Genomic DNA, 25,479 nt, shown 5'->3' with positions numbered 1-25,479 from the left:
GTAGGATACAGACCGTAAGATACACAATATGTTGCTAAGTTGTAACTCATGAACAGTTGGGATGGTGCAGATATATGCAAGATGAAAGCGAAGCCCGTTTTTCACTAAATAAAAACAACACCATTGAAAAGCTGAGTTTACTAAACAACAAACTGATGCTGCACGACACCCATATTAGTTTGCCGAGAGGCAGCCAGTGTCCACATACCTAACACCAGAGAAACACAGCGAACTGACAACATCTGGAAGCTTTGAGAACCCAGCATCATGTTCATTCTCAGCTACAAGGAGAGTAACGGCGAAGTTTGCAAGGGGTGGGCGATGCTTCCCTTCCCCTCCCCCTCGTTGGTTCTGTCCTTACCAATTATTTTTTCCATTTAGGGATAAGTGACTGACCTGTAATCTTATCGAAGAAACGAAGACAGTAGTGCTCTACAAGACAAATGTCTGATCTCAATGACTGGAGGCGAAGCTGAAGCGAAACGGCGCGCGAGACTTAAGTGGCTGCAAATGGTAAACGTGCTGCAGCTGGAGCAGCTTTCTTCTCCGGGACGGCCCCATCGGAGAAAGCGGGCTGCGCCGATTAATTTCACTTGCGGCGCACGCCTGTGTCAGATCGCATTACCCCACCCAAAAAAGCCGCTCGCGCACCACGGCAAGTCTTCATTTCATTCACTCTTATGGTGCTCTAACAACGCACGTTTCGAATCGGAACGACAAAGTCCAGACATGAAGTGAGCGCGTAAATTATCCGTAACTCCGATAGTACAATATAATAAAAACTGACTACTTCGAAACTTAAGCTGCTGCTCCAAGTTCCAAATCGGGTGTTTGTAAGAGATGGACCTTCAATCTTATATATGATAACGGCCCTTCACAGTAGCGCTGTTGGCTGATGGTGACTAGGTGGTCGATCGATCGGTTCGGTTAGCCCGTCTGTGACTAGGACGGCGGAGCTGTTTTCCTTTGGGTGTAGATTCAACTTTAGATTGGAACGGGTAAGGAAATCATAACAGGTAGCATCAAACCTGTCGAAAACAACAAGAAAAAATATTATGGTCCTTTATGGTAAAGTGAAGTCGTTCATATGATCGTCATTATTAGGACATCATATGCATAATTAATAATCATCTTAAAGGTCTGTTGTAGGCACTTTCATGAGCGAACCAGCTGGAATTACTCGCTGTTTTGCTGGAAAGAAAATTCTGGTCGACTGCACTGACCCCCATTTTAACAATTGTTTACTTCGCTATTGAAGGGAAGGTACCTACGAAAGATGCAGTAGATATGAGGTAGAAAGCGGAAGAGTAACTAGCTCGGGTGAGAGGGCGAGCACTCGCCACAAACACACATCGCTGAGTGGCTGCACGAGTCGTACTTCACACAGTCGATTCACAGCGCTTCCGAGTTTAGGCGGACCACGATATTAGTTGTGTCAAATGTGTCGTGGTATTAACGATCGATGATACTGCCTATTGATATGTGTATGTGGCTGATGCAGGCGAGGAAGTGTGTGTGTTGTAAATGGTTGTTTTGTAGGAGGTAGCGCGGATAAAGCGACGTAAATGGACCAGGCGGAAGAGTTGTAGGCGCTGCAGAGAGCGGCCGTGGTGTGGGCGGGGCGTGCATCAGGCGGCAGGCCGTTCACCGCCGCCTTTCACCTGCTCTCTGCTCTCCGCCCCACTCCTCACCACCTCTCCTCCCATTCAGCGCAACTGTCTCGCGGTCAGAGGCCAAACAACTTCGCAGACGGTGGCGGAAGCTGCCTCAAGCAGTAGGCATCACCTCTCTCCCAGACCTTGTTTGTACTCGTACTGGAGGCAGTGATTTGCAGTGGCATCAGGTGGGGATGAAAGCTTCCTGTCGCTGATTGAAGTGGCGTTACTGTCAACATTCATAGAAGTGAATTAAGGTATCGGAGGGATGCACGAAGCCACGACAGGCATGACGACATCGTGTGCACTAAAAGCCAACACTGACACGTGACACAGTGATCTAATGTAAATTCGCTAGAAAACATTTTTTGCACCACCCTAATTACATCAACACTCTGCGTTCTTTTTAAATCAGAAATCGATATGAACAGTGAACATGTGCAATGAAGTTAACACTAAATGTCCGTTCTCAACACATTTCAATATAGCTAGCTGTGTCTCCAGTCGTGAACGGGATTCTTAAAGTCTGTCAACATACAGAATCCGTTCCAGCTTCTACCGTGCACGCATTCTCACTTTACGACAAGAATACTTGACAGCCGGAAAAGTGGCGTGCACCACAGAAACGTCATTGGAACAGTCAGTCGCCGTTGTGAGACACAAAATATTGAATTATTGCCTCGTAGTGATCTCCTTCGGTCGACACCACAAAATGATAACCGCTACCTCTAAATTATGGCCCGAAGGTACTCTCGGAGGAGAGTAATTGAACTTCGCGCTGTCTTTTGGAGGCAACTTCGTGGGCTGTGTTCACTCTTGTCAGTACGCAGCCGTCGCCACCGCAGCAGTTAGGCACCTTGGTGTCTGTTGCGAATTGATCTTCCAGGAACAGCCGTTTAATGTTTCTTGTCCATACCGTCGGTTGACACTAGGGCGACATAGAACGCCCGGACCACCTCATGTCAATTATCTTTTCCCGCACAATTTTATTCAATCTGTTCGCGTTACTGTCACTCCAGTAGGGTGCGCGAAACGCTTGCAGCACGCTGTCGGAGCCACTGCAGTCTGGTTTTTGGCCAACACGCACTGTTGCAGTCTTCCTTTCGTCTTTCTACAACTCATTTAAAGTGGCCGCCCCATTTCATACAGCTTCTTGGTTTCAGTTGTAGATACTGATGAATGTGATGAGCTCAATAATTTCATCACTAATCCTATCCAGTTCTTATTCCTTACTATACAGCCTAGCTCGTTTATTTCTAATGACGCTATCATCATGCTTCCCTCTAGTACCACGAAAGTTATTTCATGTCTTAACGTATGCCCTTTCATCCTCGCCATCACAGTATTACCTACATACGTCATTTCTCAGGTTTTCTGGAGAAACTCTTCATTCTTTTCTACTGTCAATCCTCTTAATTTTCTTCAGCCTTGTGTAACGACATACAAAATGGTTCAAATGGCTCTAAATACCATAGGACTAACATCTGAGGTCATCAGTCCCCTAGAACTTAGAACTACTTAAACCTAACCAACCAAAGAACATCACACACATCCACGCCTGAGACAGGATTCGAACCTGCGACCGTAGCAGCAGCGTGGTTCCGGACTGAAACGCCTGGAACCGCTCGGCCACAACGGCCGGTTACGATATACAAGAAACACACTCATTTTCCCGTTTTTTTCCCCCACTTGATTCACTTCTATAGACGCAAATTGCCAGAAATTTCTAAAATTCAGACGTAAGTTTTTTTCTGTGCTAGTCTGCTCTTGCTTTGTTCGCCATGCGTTACTTTGCTTCATACGCAGCTGAATTCCTTCCCTTCGTCTACTACTTGGTACCGAAATTAAATAGTGTCTGTCGCTAATCAAGCAGTACAGCTATTACTTCTTGTTATAGCGAAAACTTCTACATCCTCCTTAATGCCCTTTCCTATTGCAAATTAATCCAGACTTCAAAAGCAACGATCATATAAAAGAGACGTGCAAACTGACTTCGGCTATTGTTGGTCTTAGCATAAAAATGCGGTAATAACGTCGCCATGGCATCTGAAAATTAATCTTAATGATCTTAATGGTTGTAAGACTGGAAGTTGATTGCGGTGCAGTTCTAAAATGGCTGCAAAAGTGATCCTGGTAGAGAGGTGCGGAGGCAACCGCTAATCAGAGGAAGGTTGGTCTGTAACGTAGTATCGACGGCGTGGTCATTGGAGTCTGTTCAACTTCTCAGTTGGTCAAGAAAGGGGGAAAGGATATCGTTCTTGGCCTATGGAAAGGAACCTTGTGCGCATTCAGCTGAAAAGAACTAGTGATTCGAGGAAAACCTAAATGTGGCTGGACGAATAGGACTACAATAATGTTAACCACCGCGGTGTGTCTGTCGATTTGCCAAGTGGAAGTAGGTCTCAAATGGCACGTGCCAAAAATATTGTAATGTATTTTACTGTCTCGGAACACATATCGACAATGGATTGGGGATCTATTCTATGGCACACGACGACAGTAATATTACCAGACGCAACAATCGAGCAGGAATGTCGCCTAGGAAGCTAGTACAGTGCATGAACATGACGCGCAGGGACAAAACCTGTGGGCATGCCTAACAACGTCCAGTGAAAGCCGCTACTGCGTACCTTCCATTCTGGCTATAAATTCGGGGCTGGAGATCAAGGAAGGCGATATCACACTGCCTACTCCGTAGTGAGCTAATCTGTAAAAGGGGATGCTCGCAACTTCCTGGCAGATTAAAACTGTGTGCCGGACCGAGACTCGACTCGGGACCTCAGCGCACACTCCGCTGCAGAGAGAAAAACTCATTCATGATATTTTTTACTTATCAACGGCACAATAAAAGTGAAATACTGAAAACACTGATAAATACTGGCTTTCCACTATGGTTCCTCAACACAATATTGAATTCTCCAACAGAATCGCCCTCGAGCATCTTTTTGTTTGGCAGGAAATCGTTAAAAACTTCACGGTAACAATCTGATGGCAATAACCACGAACTACTCAGCCGATATGTCGTGAAGATCAACCATTAAAGGCGCATAGGGACAATAATAGAGGACATACGTGTTTCAAGACTAGTAACCGCTTTAGACAATGAAGCAATATATTCTAATGTATGATATGCAAACTCAGTTCTGCCCTTCCATCCTCTACCCCTCTCCTTGCTGCCCGCACAAAAAGAGAGGGGGAAAGCCACGTGTATCGTTCTACTCCGTCACAATTTAACACATTGCAAATGAGCAAATCACTGGGATGTTTGTAGAATAACCATACAATACTGAAACTGGTTTCTGTCTCATTTATATACTATCACTATGTTTTGGTTTGGCACTTGCCTCTATAACAATTCTGGGGTTTCATTTTACAGCTGGGAAAAAAGAAAAACCCTTTTTGTCTCTGCCTAACGGACGTAAAAGGCTATCGAAATGTATGAGGTATGGAAATCTAGTATCATCGAAGTTGTCTTATCAAGAGTCGTTCTTATCTCCCTTGTGAAAAGGCTAACTGAACAGTAAGGCAAACCCGTACAAGAAACGAAACGCTTGATGTAAAGGATACATTTCACCATGTCGCTGATGGAATTTATCTCCTTGGTGGCGGCGTAGAAGGTGTGGAACTCCTTGCGGAGGTCGAAGAAGTAGTTGTAGTAGGAAGGCAGCTCGATGCCCTTGGAGCAGGCCTCGGGGTGGAGGCACTGGCGCAGCGGCAGCTGCCCGTCCGTCACCAGCCGCAGCGAGTGCGGCGTCGGCCCCAGGTGGAACGTCGTGCGCGCGTACTGGTCGAACTGCAACACACAACGCAGCCAACCACGTTATCACACCGATCCCGCCACTCAATGGCTCGTGCAATGGAGACTTCAATGCTAGGGCAGGACACAAACATCAGCGCCTTGGAAGACCAAGAGTAATTATTACTAAACGAAACTTAACTGAACTCCGTCCGAACAGGCCTTGGAAGGCCCAACAGTACCGACCGGCAGCCGTGTCGTCCACAGCCCACACGCGACACTGGATGCTGATATGGAGGGGCGTGTGGTCAGGACACCGCTCTCCCGGCCGTATCTCAGTTTACGACACCGGAGGCGCTACTTCTCAATCAAGTAGCTCCTCAGTTTGCCTCATAAGGGCTGAAAGCACCCCGCTTGCCAACAGCGCTCGGAAGACCGGATGGTCACCCATCCAAGTGCTAGCCCAGCCAGCGGTACTAATTCAATGTATGGTAAGAACTTCTGCTTGATTGTTCGTTAACAATTCATAAACTGATAGCTAGTGAAACGTTTCAAGAAGCTCAGTTTCTCTGGTACTAGAACGAACAATTATTTTGTCACGCAAGGCTAACAGTTCTGAATGAATATATTCTTCCCAAGGTGCCAGACTACAACGTAATTTCATCTGTTGTTTCGGCGGTTAGGCCATATCTGACGCCGAAGATGTACATACCAGGAAACAATTTAAATTTTTCAAAAATCTGCAAAGGTTACAAGTTATGACGTAGACATGCATATCATTTATGTGCACTATGAGTAAGCAAGTTTCAACAGAAGGACGCTTAGTGAAAAATACGAAGCGTCCAATCCAGGCACCCAAAATTACATTATTACATAATTCCGGAAGGTAGTATATACGATAGAAATTATCAAAAATTCACAGATACTCGTTTCTGGCGTGCTGATAACACAACGATGTTTCATCCATAGCCACTAAAGCCCTGAAGATTGTATTATAGCTTGTACATGTACATTGGCAAAGCAAAAACGATATTGAAAATAAGTAGACGGATTTTATCATCACGTCCTCCACATATACTACGCATGTGATAATATTTTGTAGAATCACGACTACTAATTGAATTTAAAACAACGATACTGTAATGAGCTTGACGATATTGGTCCCAGTCACTGATCTCCCCTGGAAGGGGGTAGAGGCACATAGCATGGAAGTAGAGGGGCGTTGCCCGTGGTAGAGGACCGGAGGGCGTGTGCCCGGATCCCCCATCCCTTGGGTGTCTACCGCGCCTAGCGCAGCACCAGTCTCGCTGCTACTTTCACTGTGTTTGCTTGTTTACGCATTGCCTCTCCATTGGGTCTCCTTTGGATTTGTTAGTTTTTGAAGTTTACTATAACCTGTTGATTTTACAATAGCCGACGGCAATGATGCGCTGAATCAAAATGTAGTACCGTTCCTGAACTATATCTGCTGTATGTGCAGCACATAAAACATACATTCTGTTAACACACGTCTACAGGAAAACATTCGAAACCAACACTAGGCCAATAAAATTTGGTTTGCGGGCGAAAAATGCAGGTGCGCGTGAAGGAGACAACGGTACTTTTGCTTTTTGTATATTCTTATGCATGAAAGCGAAGTAAATGAAAAATAACTGAACAAAACGTATACTTGCGCTATGATCAATTTTAGCAGACGCTCAGAAAACCCAGTAGTAGTAACGTACGATGACTATAACGTGACTGTAAAATGCCGAGCAACATGCGTCAATTGTACAGTGGGGAGTATAGTCGGACGTCTTTGGTCCCTCCAATACGTAAACTTTACTTCTGCGTTCTCCAGTCGGCAATTGTAAAATGAACAAGTTATAGTTAACTTCAAAACTAACAAATCTAAAGCACACCCAATAGCAGGAAGGCGAGATGAGGTAGTGAGTAAAGAAACAAACACAAAGAAAACAGCAGCGAAACCGATGCTGCGCTAGGCGCTGTGTGTACCCCAGGGGTGAGGTGTCCGGGGACATGTCCTCAGGTCCTCCCCCACGGGAGGTGCTACGCTCTGCGCGCGTCACTCCAAACGATCACTAGCAGCACACGTCAACAATCCGCAGTACGCTCAGCTAAAACGGCAGTTATAAAGTGAACAGCTTATACATAAATGAGCGCATAAATTGAATACTATAAAGTTGTGAACAAAATAATATAGCTAACATTGTTTCCTGGAACCAGGCAGCGTAGAATGAAAGAAGTGCAGTCAGCGCCATATGTTGATGATTCCTAGGGACTTGACTTCACTAAGTTTTCCTTTCATTTCCAGCTACGGTTTTTACCGGCAGGACACGAGGAACCTCAGCACTCGGTATCGCAGGGGCAGAAACCGCAAGTGTGGCGCGTAGCTGCCAGCCTCGTCGCGGACACCCTACAATTTATCTCACGTGTTTTCTTGAGAATGGAAGGAGTATGACTCTCCTTCAATCGTTAAAAACAATTTAGATATGTTAGCTACATTTTGTACGCAGTAAGAGTTAGCATAAAGCGCATCAGATGTAAAATGGCCAACAACTACAATTCTCACTGCAAACTTTTCAAAATATGCCGAGTGTTGTACTTTGAAGTATCACAATAACTGTGGGCCATGACGAAAAGAAAACATGTTCGTTATCAGTCTACAATTGGTGTGTGGCTATAAGACACAGAAAAATATTAATTTCTTACCGAATAGTTTGCTCAGACTCGAGTGAGAAAGACTGCACAGCAGAGAACAGGCACGAATCTCAAAACAGTGATTTTCATTTTTTTTAAACAATAAGTTTTACTGGGAAACTAACAACACAGGCGTACGTAGCTTTGCTTCATCTACATAAAAGAAATGTTTTTATGCAAATCGGCTGACACGGAATTACACTTCCAGTGCGTCGTGCGACACGTGTTACGTGGAGCGAGCTGCAGCTCGGTGGTTGTGAGTGCACCCAGACGAAGGAGCAGAGCTTGACACACCTCTCGTGGCCCGAAGGTCACTCTACTTCAATCTTCTGGGGGCAGAGGTCGGCGCCGACCGACGGACGAGGGCCGAGCCCTAATCTCCTCCGCCCACCGGGGCATCCGCGAAGCCATTACCGTACGCCAGACACTTTTTCTGTGCTGTTGAGAGGGCAGAGAGAGAGAAGATTAGAAGGGCCCCCTTATCAGATGAAGTAGCGGAGGACAGTTGGATGTACCTACGGGGCGTTAGATACCAACGTGAAGTAGACGCGATATGAAGGTTGCTTATGGAAAGAACGCTTGCTTTCAGTGCCTTTTAGAGTTTGGGTGTGTTCTCCTGCCGAGAGATGTGTGGAAAAGATCGCACTGCAGTGGAAGGAGATTTCAGGGCGTGGCAAATGGACAGGACACGTATCTGTTCGTAACTGGCGACACGGAGCTTGCCCAGTGAAGGAATTTCGCCCACAGTAATGTGTGTGTGGTCGTCCAGCCGTGGGAATTGTAGGCGACGCACAATATTAACAACGATGTTGATTGACTGGAAGAAGAATATAAGATAATCAGTCGGATATATGGTCACTCACTGGCAGAAAACTCTGGGAGACACTTGTGAGAGAGCCGAAAAAGTGGAACCTCTTGTGGAGGGTGCGAGAGATGACGCTTGCTTGCTGAGCACCCTCCGCCGCGACACCAGCGCAGGGGTGCCAGGACTGGCCGTCACGAGGCACGCTTCACCTGCCGGCCACATGCTGCTAGCGAGACGCCGCCAGCCGTCTGCAGCGCGCCTTCCTCCGCGCCATCCGCCTGCTCACTGCCGGGTAAAATGCACTTCGGCTCTGCTCCAAGTACGTCTTTCAGTTCCGAAAGTCTTTGGAGCAACCACGACTTAAATGTGTAAAGTTCATGGAACTGTGTCAACACATACTATTAGAATATTCGTGAACATATACCAATATTTTGAATTATAGGCCGGGAAATGTATTCCGACGTATAAGAAAAGTCAACTACTGAAATATAAAAAACAACTGATACTACTACTGGCGGCATAGTAACTTAGGCTAAGTTATCGGTCTGCATATACCTTTATTTATATATGTTAACAAATTTAGAACAGCATACTACGGTAAACTAACTTTTACACTGGATAAATTATTGAGGACACTAGCAGACTCAGTTTCGATCTGATCTGATGTATTGTACATATCCTCAATGTAAGACAAATAACTGTTTAAATGTATGAGAATGTTCGCAACAACAGGAGAAGGCTCAAATAGGCAGCGGTCATCTTGCCCATCATAGTCATCTTCGAGAACTAGTAGAGAGGAAACATGTACATGAGCGGCATATGAGTCGCGTGTTTAAATTATTGAAAGTTTTCAAAGTATTGGGCGACTCGTAAAATTCACGTGTCGACGGCGAGAACTCTCAATAATTTCATGAAAGTAACCAGGTGTCAAACTTTTGCAAGTTACTAAGTGTTGGGAGTTATAATAATTTACTCTTGTTGCACAGAGATGAACTTTTGACAACTTTTACTAGTTTACCAGGATTACGCATTAACTTGACGAGCTTTCGTTGCATTGACTGAACTATGAAGACTGAGCTGTATCGGCGGCATCTTCGTCGACCGCACACCGCGCGCTGTTCACAGCTACGCGAGAGGCGGCACTACTGAATCAACCGCCAGCTCCTGCTCTACGTCCGGCACAACCGTGCATGCCCGCCACCGGAGGTAGCTCAATTGACAAGAGCTCAGTGGCCGCGGCTCTAACAGGTTGCCGCATCCTTTTAAGCAGCCGCTCTCAGAGCTCGCGTCACCTCCCCCCTCACAGATTTTGTGCACCAACAGACTTATCAACATTGGTGTGGAAGTCTGTAGTGAACATTACAATGACGTAGCACGACACCACCAACCATTACTCACATTCAACACTATTTGGTTCCATTATTGTATATAACTCTGCGCCACAGAAGAAACTACAGCACTTCAAATTAATTTTACCGACTGTAAATAAACTCATTAATGTTATCTGTTTGTAGATGTCTGTTTTTGTTGGCCGCCTCAACTGTCTCCAACTGATCCCATCCTTGCCGGCTGTTGGTCTGTTGTATCGGAACTGGAGAGAGTCAATAAATACAATCAGAATCTACAAAGAGATGAATCATTAATAAGTTTATTTACAGTAGGTGCACTTAATGACTAATACGCACATAACTTTGAAGTTCTGTACGTTCTTTAGTGGTGCAGAGTTATACGCAATGGTAATGTTCGTTATGTTCTTGATAGAACCAAACTGTCTTGAACGCTGATACACTTATTGAATCTGTGTCTTATTAAATAGCTGAACAATAGTGTTAACAATTACCAGAATATTGCGACAAATGTAGACAAGTAACTTGAAATCAACGACACGTTCAAAAACTGAGGAACAGTGCAACCAGTATTTATTTATTATTTCATGACTGAGAAGCCCAGCGTCGCCTTGGTATTTATTTGTAGCTGTGCCTGACACTACGCATGAAATCTATTTTTTTACTTGTGAAGCTTTTTGGCTTACAACGTTTGAAGTTATATGATTGAGGACATGAACGAAAAGGACGTTTTCTTCACTAACATGGAGAAAGACACTGAAATAGCTGTGCAAACACGATGAGAACTGGCGATTTTCTCTGTGAGTGAAGGGTTTTGAGGAGCGATATAATGCATGATGCTCTCGATCAGCGTTACGCCAGGTCTCGTTGTCGAAAAGAGTTTCAAATGAGCGGGTTAAACCCTTATGTGTTCGAGGTGCAGCAAGTCTCGCCTCACGATCTTCACCGGATTCTTGAGACAGCATAGTTCTCAGTCTTTTAGCCGTTCCACTGTATTCAGGTAAGTGCACTACACCGCGATGAACGTGTCACTTGAGGTAAGCTATTAAGATGACCAAATGATTTGAGGTAAAATTTTGATTAAGAAAAATTTTCTATTCCGATTTTGATGAAATAAAGCCTTTACGTTGCCGCAAGCTATACTCAAGATACCTCTGAAAACCCCATGAAAATTCGTCTAGTAGTGTTGGAGATTGCCAACGTCCCTGCCGCAGTGGTAACACCGATTCCCGTCAGGTCACCGATGTTATGCGCTGTCGGGCTGGGCTAGCACTCGGATGTGTGTAACCATCCGGTCTGCCAAGTGCTGTTGGCAAGTGGGGTGCACTCAGCCCTTGTGAGGCAAACTGAGGAGCTACTTGATTGAGAAGTATCGGCTCCTGTCTCGGAAACTGACATACGGCCGGAAGAGCGCTGCGCTGACCACATGCCCCTCCATATCCGCATTCAGTGACGCCCGTGGGCTGAGGATGACACGGCGGCCGGTCGATACCGTTGGGGCCTTCATGGTCTGTTCGGGAGAAGTTTCTTTTTTTGTTACTTTTGGAGATTACCTTGTTCAGGCAGAAAGATACGGCAGTTTACCAGTCTTAGTATAGATATAGTTTGCAAGCTTGTTTTCTCACACACCGTTTAGTTGCTAAACTTTTTCGAAGACTGCTATAAATTTATTTAAATCTCCGTCTAATTAGAAAAGTGTAACAATCAGGGGGAGACGGGGTACGACGGGGAAGGACTGTAAGCTACAGTTAGAGTGCTGCCATGTGTGGATAGCTACGACAACATCATCAATACACAGGTCCCAGTGTGTTGACATTGCTGAACCTTGACTTCGCGGCGGTTTCTGTGAGCTTTGCAAGGTACGTACAATTGTTATACTGATTTGCAATGTTTTACACCTTTCGAGGTCCTAAATCATGTGTTTCGTGGACATTTGTCCAGACTGTATATATAGCACTGAATAGTACGTCTTATTAACAGTAAACTGCTGTGTCAGTAGTCAATGTTCACTAAATCGTGTTCATGTAGGCGTAAGACTACCTGACAGCATGGTAGGGGGCAAGACGGGGTGGGGCAAGATGGGGAGCTTCCCCGTCTTGCCGCTACTATTTGTCCAATCATTACTTTCTTATCGTCTCATGTGTTTACCCTCTGCGGGTTTTGAACACGTACATTATACGTTGAATACAATTGTAAATAGCCTCTGAAGGAGGCTGGATACGGTGTATTAGCTGTGGACGCTGGGCCCACGACACTTGTGCAGGAATAGAAAGTGATGATGACGAGGCTGTCCACACTTGTGTACTATGTGAAAGTAAGAGGCCTAAATAGAACGTAATACCCGATTCTACAATTCGCAGAACCATGTTTCGAAACCTTATCGTCACATGATTTCGTTATTCCAGTCCTCATTTAAGCTTTAGAGATTAATTCATGCTAGTTGCCCATCTTACCACGCATATGGGGCAAGACGGGAAATTGGTTGTTTATGTTTCACATCGAGATATTTATAACTAAATGTAACAAGTTTGCAGATTTCTTTGCATGCTATTGTAATTCAATGGTTACGTAAACAAGTGATAATCAGACCTACTTGAATTTGTTTATTTTTGTCCCTTTTGTAAGGGTTTAAAGTTAGCTTCCCCATCTAGCCCCACCTTCCCCTACATTTACATGCCGCCCCCTCCCCCCCCCCCAACACACACACACACACACACACACACACACACACACACACACACACACACACGAAGAGAGAGAGATATTGCGCATTTTGGTCCTAGAGGAAACGAGTCTTCGAATAGGTAGAGACCATACAGCCATCGTTCTGACTTTTCGTACTCGTGGAACTCTTAGCAAGAGAGAAGTCTGTACAGCACTGACGTAAAAACGGCTCCTTCATTTCTAATGCTTGCAACCCCCGACATTAGAGTTGTACCCGCTCCGTTTCTGATCTTAACTCCGTGCTCCGAAAGGCCACGGCGGCGCTTGACATTTCGCTGGCCACAAGTGGCGCGAAAAACTATTGCTACGGCTAGCGTGACTGTGAAACCAAACTGCCACCTTTACCAGCCCAGTCACCAAAACGCGGCCTGCGGACAGGCGTGTGCGGACCGGCTGCCGCAAGGTGACGTCACCAGGGACGCGGGGGCAATGCTCCGGCTCCGGCAGTGTGGGGCCATTAGCAATTCCTGGACACGCGCGGCCGCCATCCACCTTGTTTACAGAGCGCGGCGCATTCCTACCCTCCCAGCGGCTACGCTCCTTCACTTTCTACCACTTTTATTCCTCTCCAACTTCCAACGTCGTACGATGCTGTGTGACTCCAAAAGCGAGGCGTAGCTGTCTGCTCTGTTGTTCCTTTCAGGAATAGTGCTAACAGTCCGTGATGATTATTTTTTTTTCTTCAGGCAAGCATAATAAAGCTGCTTATGAAACATTTATTCTTCAAGTGGTGCTCAAGGCCTACCTCACAATGAGGAAGCAAGTAGCAGGAGAGTACTCTGTGAGGTAAACATTGTTCGCCAAACTTTATGCTTTCAGCGTTCTATCTTCAGTTTTGTCCTCTTATTGTATGCAAGCGCTTTTAGCTTGGATACCAAAGTTGCAGGGAGCTGTAAATGCGAATTGTTCACGTCATTCCCCTAACCACGCTGAAGGGGATTTTCTAATACCTCTGATAACGAAAACTGAAGCTAGAAAACAACGCTGACTGCATCAAGTTTAAGAAACTATGCTGACGCCACCATCTCAACCCTCAATCCCGCTTTCTGATGATGGGCTTGTTCCCGAACACCGATGTAGAATAAGTATTTAAATGCAGCCCGGCAGATCATCGCCATGTGCTGAACTTTGACTCATTCCTGTAATCTTTGCCGCCTTTCGCGGACAAATGGTCCACCGAGTCGTAAACTGTGCCCTATGCACTCGTCGTTCAGTCGGTAGAACTCAGGTTCCAGATTTGAGTGCCAGTTGACATCTGCCAGGAAGTGTCATATCAGAGTACACTCGACTGCAGGGAGAAAAGTCTTTCAGCTTAAAAATGTATTCCCGAGAAAAAAAGGACAGCTTTGTCGTTTAAGAGGTATAAGGAATCCAAAGAATCCGACTACCATCAGCATTCTGTGCCTTCGATACATATTGCTCTCCAGTAGAAAGTGAATAACTGACAATGCTCCATCTCGGATACCATTCAGTCTCGCCGGCAAATAATCCCAGCAAAAGTAGTTCGACCAGAACGACCACATTATCCGATTCACTCATCAAAGGCAGGATAATGCGGCATTATTTGTTGGATTGGCATCCACAGCAAGGAGAACACAGATGTGGAATCTTGAAAGAAGTGATTTTCCTGCGTGAGGCTATTTGTAATTTGAAATAAAGATTATTTCATTCACGGCCGAGTAGCTGGTCTTGCCTTCATTGACATTGTCAATCTACATCCGACAAAATTATATTAAATGCTTACAGCACTTTATGATCCATACGGCACTGTGGGAGAACAACAGTTAATGGTGTCCATATGAAGAATGCAGCACCACAACTAAGATACTAAGTTCTTTATGCAAAATAAAAAAAATGTTGGTTTTGACACCGTAACAGCACACGCGGAACATTAAAATCGTGAAGTATAGCTTATGACCTCGCATGAGGAAGCATAATGGGGAACACACAGACTTGGGGGGGGGGGGGAGGGGGAGGAGGAGGAGGAGGAGGAGGAGGAGGAGGAGGAGGAGGAGGAGGAGGAGAAGAAGAAGAAGGAGAAGCCATGGCATTTGTGCTGCCCTTCCGAATGCCGGATATTTGCCACACTTGCCCCTTCGCCAGGTAGCTTGAGTAGCGATCCCTCAGGTAAGGGACGCCCTTCCTCGTACTACTACTGTCCGCTTTCAAACCGCTGTCTCCACATCTTACTCGATACAACCAGTACGTAAGGAACATTCTTCTTCGACATCTTGGCGAAATACAGAGCTTCTTTCCCCGAAATCGAAATATTTATAACTTTTGGGAAACGAAAGCAGTACCGACGATTATGTCAGTATGTAATTAGTTCTGCCAAGTATAAATATAGATCCCTCTGTCTGTACGGTGGCTTACTTTCACGCTTACTGATTGCGATAGAAACAGTCCATCGGCAGGGGAGCAACAAAAAAGGAACGATGGAAAGAGAATGCGAATGTACGCCAATCACTTCTTTTTTATCACTGCATTTGTGCCTACTTTAATTACAACTGCGTGCCCAAAAGACAATAAGGAAAGAATAAATGTGAATGTTTGAAAACAAGAACGACATACTCGATATTAATTTACTCCCTAAAATCCGATATCCCTTGCGGCGAAACATTAGTTAATAAAGTATAGCGGGACAATATTCAAAACATGACTGAAAATATGTTCACTAAATAGAGATAAGAATATTTATGATTCACATGTCATCTAAAGTCGACGTTAGAAATAAGGAAATGAAGTAATACAGAATGCTATCCTTGTAACGTACGTTGTTGTTCTACATTGGTATTTACAGGGTCACAGAGAAAGCATCCTAGGTTGTGAAGGGAAAAGCCGTAATTGTGATCTGCACTACAACAGAAACAAGAACCACAATTTAAGGAAAAATAATGTAATGTGTGTTTCAGCTCACAAGCGACATTGAAGCAGATAGTTCCTGTAACTCAGTTTGGGCAAAGGTTATATTCGACAACCTGAATAATTTAATAACTGGCTCCTTTTACCGACCCCCGGTCTCAGATGAAACAGTTGCTGAACAGTTCAAAGAAGACTCGAGTCTCATCGCAAATAGGTACGCTACTCACACAATTATAGTTGGCAGTGACTTCAATCTACCTTCCGTATGTTGGCAAAAATATATTTTCAGACCCTATTGTAGATAAGAAAACAACTTCCGTAATTGTTCTAAATGCCTTTTTAAAAAAATTATTTTGAACAATTAGTTCACGAGGCCATTCGAATTGTAAATGGTTACGAAAACCCACTTGACCTCTTAGCCGCAAACAATCTTGAGCATCAGGACGGATACAGGGATTAGTGAACACGCAGTCGGAGAAAGGCTCAATTCCGTAACAAAGAAATTCGCCAAACCTAAACGCGAAATATATCTATTTATAAAAGTAGTTAAAAATTCGGTTGACGTCTTTCTGAGAGACACTCTCCAATCCTTCCAAACTACGAGGGCTATCCACAAAGTACATTACGTTTTGGAATTAAAAATAAATAAAGTATTGGAAATTTTTTTTTATTATATACAGATGAAAGCCACACTTAAATACTACTTTTCTACATAGTTGCCATTTAAGTTAAGACACTCATCGTGGCGATGGACGAGCTTGGAAATTCCTTCGTCGTAAAATTCGGCCGCCTGCGCCTTCAACCACATGGTTAATCAGTAACCCGGTAGAAATACGATTTTTGTGGATTTCCTGGAAAGAGGCACTACAATAAACTCTCAAAGGTATTGCCAAACTCTGCACAACCTCAGAAGTGCAATACAAAACAAGCGCTGGGGAAAGTTGGGCTCAAAGATCTTGCTGATTCACGACAACGCCCGGGCCCACACGGCAAATGCCACTCGTGAAGTTCTCGAATCCTTTAAGTGGGAGTTGTTTCCTCATCCGCCGTACAGTCCCGATCCGGCACCGAGCGACTTCCACTTATTCCCAGCAATGAGGAAGTGGTTGGCTCTGCAGCGTTTTGATGACGCACAGCTTCAAGCTTCAAGAAGATGTAACCACGTGGTTGAAGGCGCAGGCGGCCGAATTTTACGACGAAGGATTTCCAAGCTCGTCCATCGCTACGATAAGTGGCTTAATTTAAATGGCAACTATGTAGAAAAGTAGTACTGAAGTGTGGTTTTCATCTGTATATAATTAAAAAAATTCCAATAATTTATTTATTTTAATTCCAAAACGTAATGTACTTTGTGGATAGCCCTCGTATGTGAGTGAAGACCACATGTGGCTTAAGTTCAAAGAAATAGTATCAACAGCTCTCGAGAGATTCACACCAAAGAAATTAATAAGAGACCGAACTGATCCCCCATGATACACAAAACACGACAGAAAGCTGCTGCAGTAGCACCGAAAAAGGCACGTATAATTTAGACGAACGCAAAATCTCCAAGATTGGCGAAGTTTTACTGAGGCTCGAAATCTGGTGCGGATTTCAGTGCGAGGTGCATTTAATAGTTTCCGCAACGGAAGTCTCTCTAGAAATGCGGAAGAAAATCCAAAGAGATTCTGGTCCTATGTTAAGTAAACCAGCGTAAAGGCTCAGTAAATACCTTTACTGCGCGACAGCGATGAAGAGGAGGAGGAGGAGGAGGAGGAGGAGGAGGAGACAAGGGACCCAACCCTTCGGAGCAGGTAAAACCGTGGCAAATGTCCGGCGTGGCAAATATCCGCACACCGCCCTTCTGATCCGTTCGTACCTAACGTTACAGACACAGTGACTATGCTACGGAATGCACTAGTGTAACTCAGTAGGCGAAAGGCGGGTGTATAATGAGGGCGGATGGAAATGTCGTCACGTGCCGGCGCGCTGTAAATCAGCGCGAGGCGAAGCGGAGACAGGTGGCAACGACCGCGGGGAGCGGCGCGGCGCGCTCTCCTTGACCGACAGCGGGTGACCGCTCGCGCAGCGTGGCACGGCGCGGCACAGCCGCAACCAGCCGGCGTTCCCTTGCTGCTACTGCCAATGTGCCACGTCGCGAAGTTGCCCCTTCTATTGCTTTGCTGTTCTGAACCGAACTCCTGGGACGCGAGCTGAAACTCAAAATAGCATCACAATCCTCATGTTAAATACGAACACTCCTCTCTCTGAAAATTGCCGCATCACTGTATTAACAGAAGACAGTAGATACTGGGGCCAAGGTAGGTATCAAGTTCCTTGATCTGGATCTGCATCTACATCTACATACATACTCCGCAATCCTCCATACGGTGCGTGGCGGAGGGTACCTCGTACCACAACTAGCATCATCTCTCCCTGTTCCACTCCCAAACAGGACGAGGGAAAAATAACTGCCTACATGCCTCTGCACGAGACCTAATCTCTATCTTTGTGGTCTTTCCGCGAAATATAAGTTGGCGGCAGTAAAAATGTACTGCAGTCAGCCTCAAATGCTGGTTCTATAAATTTCCTCAGTAGCGATTCACGAAAAGAACGGGTCCTTTCCTCTAGAGACACTCACCCGAGTTCCTGAAGCATTTCCGCAACACTCTCGTGATGATCAAACCTACCAGTAACAAATCTAGCAGCCCGCCTCTGAATCGCTTCTATGTCCTCACTCAATTCGACCTGATAGGGATCCCAAACGCTCGAGCAGTACTCAAGAATAGGTCGTATTAGTGTTTTATAAGCGGTCTCCTTTACAGATGAACCACATGTTCCCAAAATTCTACCAATGAACCGAATACGACTACCCGCCTTCCCCACAACAGCCATTACATGCTTGTCCCACTTCATATCGCTCTGCAATGTTACGCCCAAATATTTAATCGACGTGACTGTGTCAATCGCTACACTACTAATGGAGTATTCAGACATTACGGGATTCTTTTTCCTATTCATCTGGATTAATTTACATTTATCTATAATTAGAGTTAGCTGCCATTCTTTACACCAATCAAAACTCCCGTCCAAGTCATCCTATATCCTCCTACAGCCAGTCAACGACGACTCCTTCCCGTACACCATAGTATCATCAGCAAACAGCCGCACATTGCTATCCACCACATCCAAAAGATCATTTATGTAGACAGAAAACAACAGCGGACCTTCCACACTTCCCTGGGGCACTCCAGATGATACCTTCACCTCCGATGAACACTCACCATCGAGGACAACGTACTGGGTTCTATTACTTAAGAAGTCTTCGAGCCACTCTCATATTTGGGAACCAATGCCATATGCTCGTACCTTAGTTAGGAGTCTGCAGTCGGGCACAGAGTCAAACGCTGCTCTCCGGAAGGCCTTCGATACAGTTCTGCATTACCACCTAGTGAAGTTATACTACTTCTACTGTTCAAAATATACAGGATGATTCTTATTAACGTTTAAGAAACCCCGGAGCGACGTAGAAGGCGCTGATACACGTAATTTAATGCAAGACACAAGGGGCCGCAATAGTCGGAAAATACTTCAAAAGTGGATGAAGAATGTTGAACACGTGACCAGATGACGTACCTCACCGCACGTGCATCAGTTTAACAAATTGCGCATAAATAGATGGAATAACCCATTATTGTTTGATTACACGGTTGCCGAACAATCACTGGAAGCAGTCATACACATTGAACATCTGGGAGCATTGTTATGGAAAGATCGTCATAGGAAACGCAGATGACAGATTTGGGAAGATCCTCAAGACATTTAGTCCACCTGCGAAAGAAGCACCTATCAAAAGACTCGTTCACGCGATCCTTGAGTACTGCTGTCAGTCTGGGACCACTACAAGATAGGACTGACAGAGGAAACAGAATACTCAAGAGTAGCGCCTCTCACGTTGTTCACCCAACTATATTGCCACACGCAAATAGAGAAGGCGTTGTGCATTACGGTATAGTTACAAAGACACGAGCTTACACGGAAACTTTTTAGCAATCGCTCTTCCCTAGCACGATTTGCTACTGGAACAAGAAGTGCTTGAAGTGACGGTGTACATGAAGTATCCTCCGTTTCTTGCGGTGTATAGATGTACTATCATCTGTCAAAGTGATGATGATGATGATGATGATGTACTATCATTTGATCTTCGTTGTTTTTTTGCTCTCAGGTGAAATTGTGTTGCTCACGATTTTTTAAATTAAACATGAATTAAAGTGTAAAAGTGCTTATGGCGAAAATATCAGGAGAGATTATTGTCAACTTTGTGACATTAATACAAAGTATTCAACAAGCAAAGATACTGTGAAGGTTCGCCTATAACGCCCTTATTCATTCACTGGCATTCTCCAGTACACGGGTAAGTAACCACGATGGTTACAACTACTGCAGAGACCGGGACGATATAACGGTGAGCGGAAATTTCGTCAATGCTAAGGTGTCGGAAAATATGTCGCTGAAGTATCCTTTGTAAAAACTAAGTTCCCTTGGCTGGTCAGTGGATCGATAAACTCGCCCCCAAAGGCACGATCACCGACAGCGGCAATACAGTGTGTCGACCATCACGGGGTCCCAAACAGAGTATCGCTTATGAAACTGACATGAAAAACTCAGTTGCATTTAATCTTGTCTTTCGTTTTTCATAATAAAGTTAGCATTCTATTATAGATTCTATTACTGAAATACACACTGAAGAGCTAAAGAAACTGGTACAACTAATATCCTATAAGGCCTCCGTGAGCACGTAGAAGTGCCGTAACACGATGTGGCACATGGACTCGATAACGTGCATGTCTGGGGAGTTTTCTGGCCAGCGGAAGTGTTTAAACTCAGAAGAGCGTTTCTGGAGCCACTCTGGAGTAGTTCTGGACGTGGGGAATGTCTCGTTGTCCTGCTGGAATTGCCCAAGTCCGTCGGAAAGAACAGTGGGCATGAATGGCTGCAGGTGATCTCAGACAGAATGCTTACGTACGAGATATCTGCCAGAGTCGTATCTAGACGTGTCATGGGTCCCATACCAATCCAACTGAACACGCCCCACACCATTACATATCCTCCATCAGCTTGAACAGTCCCCTGCTGAAATGCAGGGTCCATGAATTCATGAGGTGGTCTCTGTACCCGCACACGTCCATCCGCTCGATGCTATTTGAAACGAGACTTGTCCGACCAGGTAGCATGTTTCTAGTCGTCAACAGTTCAATGTCGGTGTTGACGTGCCTAGGCGAGGCGTCAAGCTTTGTATCGTGCAGTCATGGAGGGTACACGAGTGATCCTTCGGCTCCGAAAGCCCATATCGATGATGTTTCGTTGATTGGTTCGCGCGCTGACACTTGTTGATGGCCCAGAACTGAAATATGCTGCAATTTGCGGAAAAGTTACATTTCTGTCATGCTGAACGATTCTCTTTAATCGTTGTTGGTGCCGTTCTTGTAGGATCTTTTTCCGGCCGCAGTGATGTCGGAGCTGCGGCAGACACTTTTCTTATATAGGCGTTGCCGACCGCAGAGCCGTATTCTGCCTGTTCACATATCTCTGTATTTGAATACTCATGCCTATACCAGTTTCTTTGGCGCTTCAGTGTAGTAAAATTAATAATCATTCACGGCTAATTAGGGAATAGCTGCGCATAGGATACTTAAGCACGAAATATAATCTTAAGTTGTATTACAGCAGATATAGATGTTTATCACTGGTAGTTCGAAGTGTTTGATTTGTGAATCCTACTCGCCATTTACTTTGAAGAGTTTTACCTAAGTAATATTGCAGAAAAGTTTTGAATACGAGCTGGGCGTTTACACCTCGGAATTTATATGCACTCCTTGGAGTTGTCACTTTTGGAAATATCAGCGAGATCAGGAACTTTTCTCTAGTCGAACTACGCCAGGTTCAGAGTCTGATGCATTAATAAATAAATCTTTTTTAGAGGATTTAATCCACACGCTTTTTGTGTGGGACCTCCCTTAAGAGAAACTTTTTGAAGCGAAATAGGGATGTGGGCAGGCCAAGATCGTTCTGGTAGAATAAGAGAGAGCCCTTGATAGGTGATCCGCCACAATACTTATTAGCTTTCGGAAAAAACCGCGAAGTATACGGCAGACAGTGTGAGAAGTTCATTGACGAAACCGTAAGGACGCTGTTGCAGTGTGCTTTCGATATTAACATGAGGTATAAAGGGAAAACCGGAGAATAACCTGCTTCAGTTCAGTCAATGACTAGACCCATTGTGACAGACTGTCACGGATTTTCATCGCTTTCCAGTCTCATCCATCCACATACCTTAGGGTATGTTTTCCATTGTTTTATAAAGTGAACATTTGCAACAATTTCACTGTGCACCTTCTTATGCCACCGGGAAATTGTGCTTCAACATCGAAACAGACTAATATCATTCAGACAAACACCTGTGCGGGATGCACACATTGTGGAGTGTTAAATTTTGAATCGTGCCGTTTGAAGATAATTCAGTTAATTACTGCTTATTGTGCACTACGTATTTTCAAGCTATCGTCTTAGTCACTCTACCAAACTTACAAACGTAGCATACGAAGAGTAGATACCCACGTTTCTCAATGCAAGCACTGAGAAAGAGGGTAGCGTTCCTTACACCGTGCCAGAGATAACATTAGCGTTACGCATATTGAATTTTAGAACGAAAAATGTTTTCAAGCGTAAGGTTCGACTGTACGTCATGGCAGTGAGGTCGTATTGGAATTGATACATACGCTAAACGGGCCACTCAGTTATTATAGGGTGTCCAACTTCTCGTAAAATAATGACGGTGTTTTACTTTTTTTCTTCCAGTTGCAGCGTCGCGTAAGGAATTTTATCTGAATCGTCCTGCAGTATTTTAAGAGATGGAGACGCTTAGCAGTGTACAGTTTCTAGAACTGGGATTTGATCCAGAATGCCTTTGAATATAACCATGTAGCAATAGGCTGATGAGGTGCCTCAGGAGTTGTGGATAATCGACCTTCTGCGAAAGACTGTGCCAACAACTAATTAAAAATAGCTTCAGTCCACTGGTCCCGTGAGGTTTCACTTGGTTATAGGGCAAATACCCCAAGTGGAAGACTCCTCCCAAATATATCTAACAAATGGAAATCCCTTTCTGCCCCACCACCAGTAAGCCTGGCACTTAGCTGAATAACTTGATCGGACCTTCAACAGCGTGCTCCTATCCTCTAACTTAAAGCGATGACGTTGCGGGAGTGTGTTCCAAGTCTGTCGATTCAATGTTTTGTTTAGCGCCGTGGCTGGGTTACTTTTATTAGCGAAAATTGTCCCTCACAAATAGTGTGACACATAGGACGGCAGCGGGAGTTCTTCCAACTGTCGCAAGAGTGAGAAGGAATACTGCGAAGTTCTGGAATACCAGTGCTGCCTTACTGACTTAGAGACTGGAAGGGCGGCCGCACTGCAACCACGCCGTGCTGTCGGCAGATACCGCCAGCAGGCGACAGCGCACTCGGCTGCAGCAGTGCGCGCGTTGTGGTCGCGACCGGCAAGGGCACAGTGCGGTTACCCCGCTGGAAAACGTCCACGTCTTTCCCTGCCCTACGTGCGCGTACTAAGCCTCACAAAACCAGCCGTCCACTTCTTATAAACGCTTCACGTGGGAGCATGCCACACGCGAAAATCGAACGCCAGATATCTGTGCGGCAGCGGGTAGGGTCTGTGCGGTGTGCGGGGGAGGGGGGGGGGGGAATCTGTACTAGAAATACCAGAACGCTCCAGTTACGGTTAGGAACTGATTCCTCATTTCCTTCACAATAAAATGAAGTGTAGCTATTTCAGCAGGTAGTGACAACTTGAGTGAGTAATTAATCAGTCATATCCCTCTCTTCAGTCACTGTTAGTATTTATTTACCTGTTGGAACACAACGCGTTTCAGAGGTATGATTCTATTTTCATGGTTGCGCTGACATTTTTCGAAGCTACCACCTGCTCCAGTTTATCTACTTATTTAGCGACACAACTGTGAGTTTTACGAAACAAGCGCTTTACGTACGCTATGTTAAGAAACAAGTTAAATATTAGCGGAAGTAATCTAATTTACCTTAATTTTTTTCGTTACACACAATCTGATTAAAAGTATCTGCACATCTGTTAGCGGACATTGTGGCGATTTGAACTCTGCTCGGGAGACTTTCAATGAGGTGCTCGATTCTCCGTGGAGAAACGGCAGCCCGTTCTTCCTCAAGAACGGAAACTAGACAACACAGCGTTGTTCGATGCTGAGATCTGGTACGAAGTCTACGTCCTAACTAACCTATTAGGCTCATGTTGGGACTCTAGGTACGTGGGAAATTTTATTATATACAAACTACTGGCTCACAGCGGCTGCTTTACGAGTGTCTGCATTTTCCTGCTTTACGAGTGTCTGCATTTTCCTGTTGATACAATCATCGTCTGCGAACTGTTTCTGTATTGTACGCAGTACACAACGCTGTACAATGTGTTCATTTACGAGGAGCACATCGTAATCACGAAGACCACCGCCACGCCGTAAAACCATCTCCTCCGCGCTTCAGTGTTGGCGTTACAGGCGGACTGCCACAGTGTACTGTGTGAGTCATCGCTCCAAACCGCTCGCCTCCAGTCGTCCACTGTCCTGTGGGGTCGTGCTTACCACCACCTCAACGGCCGCTTAGCCTCCTTTCATGCCGTGAAGTCGGCTGCTCATGACATCTGTTGGTCTATTTCGCATTACGTATTAGCGTTCGGATATTTTTGATATGATCTCTCCCTCCCCCCCCCCCCCCCAAATAAGTCATTACTACGACAAAATGAACTTCAGCGGTCGCTCTGAAGATGACTTTGGGAACGACACTGCTATGCGACCCTTCCGTTACGGCATTTGTCTAGAATTGCCTACTGTGTTTAGAGTGCGCGTATTTTCTCCGTCTTCATCTGTATCAAGCAGAGGAATATCACGCCACGCCAGATGTAAGAGCTTGAGACTATTTTTGGACTATGGCAATTGATGAGGCCTCGGTTTGGTGAATTTGTGAGAATCTTCCACTGGAAACTGACGTACGGACAACATGGAAAACCTACAACGGCATAATCGAAAGAAATTGTGAAATCGGCTTTTCCCGAATGCAACTCCAGTACCTTAACAACTCCGCCAACTTGCTATGTTATACTGTGCAGGCAGCGAGGTTCGTGTTCCAGTGTTACCCCCAACGCTACACAACGATGTACCATCAGCCGCCATCAACTACGTAAATTACTAATTTATTCATTTCAACTGACAGCAATAACAGTAGTTTTTAGAACTAATATCAAATGAAAACTGACCCCATAAGTAGAAGCATTCCACATGTTTTGAATGCCACGAAGTGGTTAGAGAGGTTCTCAACTTATGTTTGCGCCATAATTAGCAACTTAAAATGTAACTAAAATTACATGAAATGCTTCTCTTAGATGTCAGATGGCGGCGTGCTCTCTGTAATAATAATAAAAAAAAAAAAAAAACTGAGTCACGGATTCAACGATCAACTAGAGTCGATGTCTTGTGGCGTCCGTCCAGACCAAACGCAACGAACTATATCGAATAAAATGAAAAGAAAAAAAACCAGGTTTGTAAACATGCAGAATACGGCGCTGCGGTCG

At 45.0% G+C, this 25,479-nt stretch overlaps 1 protein-coding gene across 6 annotated transcripts in view; it reads right to left on the bottom strand.

Annotated features, from left to right (window-relative positions):
• The window catches only part of LOC126416387 (RNA-binding protein fusilli), a 489,380-nt gene that overhangs the window by 219,824 nt on the left and 244,077 nt on the right, over nucleotides 1-25,479 (bottom strand). For all 6 annotated transcript variants that reach the window (XM_050084071.1, XM_050084075.1, XM_050084072.1 and 3 more), the window contains exon 4: nucleotides 5,223-5,448. In XM_050084071.1, the coding sequence (XP_049940028.1) occupies nucleotides 5,223-5,448 (226 nt within the window). The remainder of the gene's footprint in view (nucleotides 1-5,222; nucleotides 5,449-25,479) is intronic.

Source organism: Schistocerca serialis, chromosome 8 (assembly GCF_023864345.2).
Source record: "Schistocerca serialis cubense isolate TAMUIC-IGC-003099 chromosome 8, iqSchSeri2.2, whole genome shotgun sequence".
Classification (NCBI taxonomy): Eukaryota; Metazoa; Arthropoda; class Insecta; order Orthoptera; family Acrididae; genus Schistocerca; species Schistocerca serialis.
The sequence above is the reverse complement of the archived record's forward strand: the minus strand, read 5'-3'. Positions and strand labels throughout refer to the sequence as shown.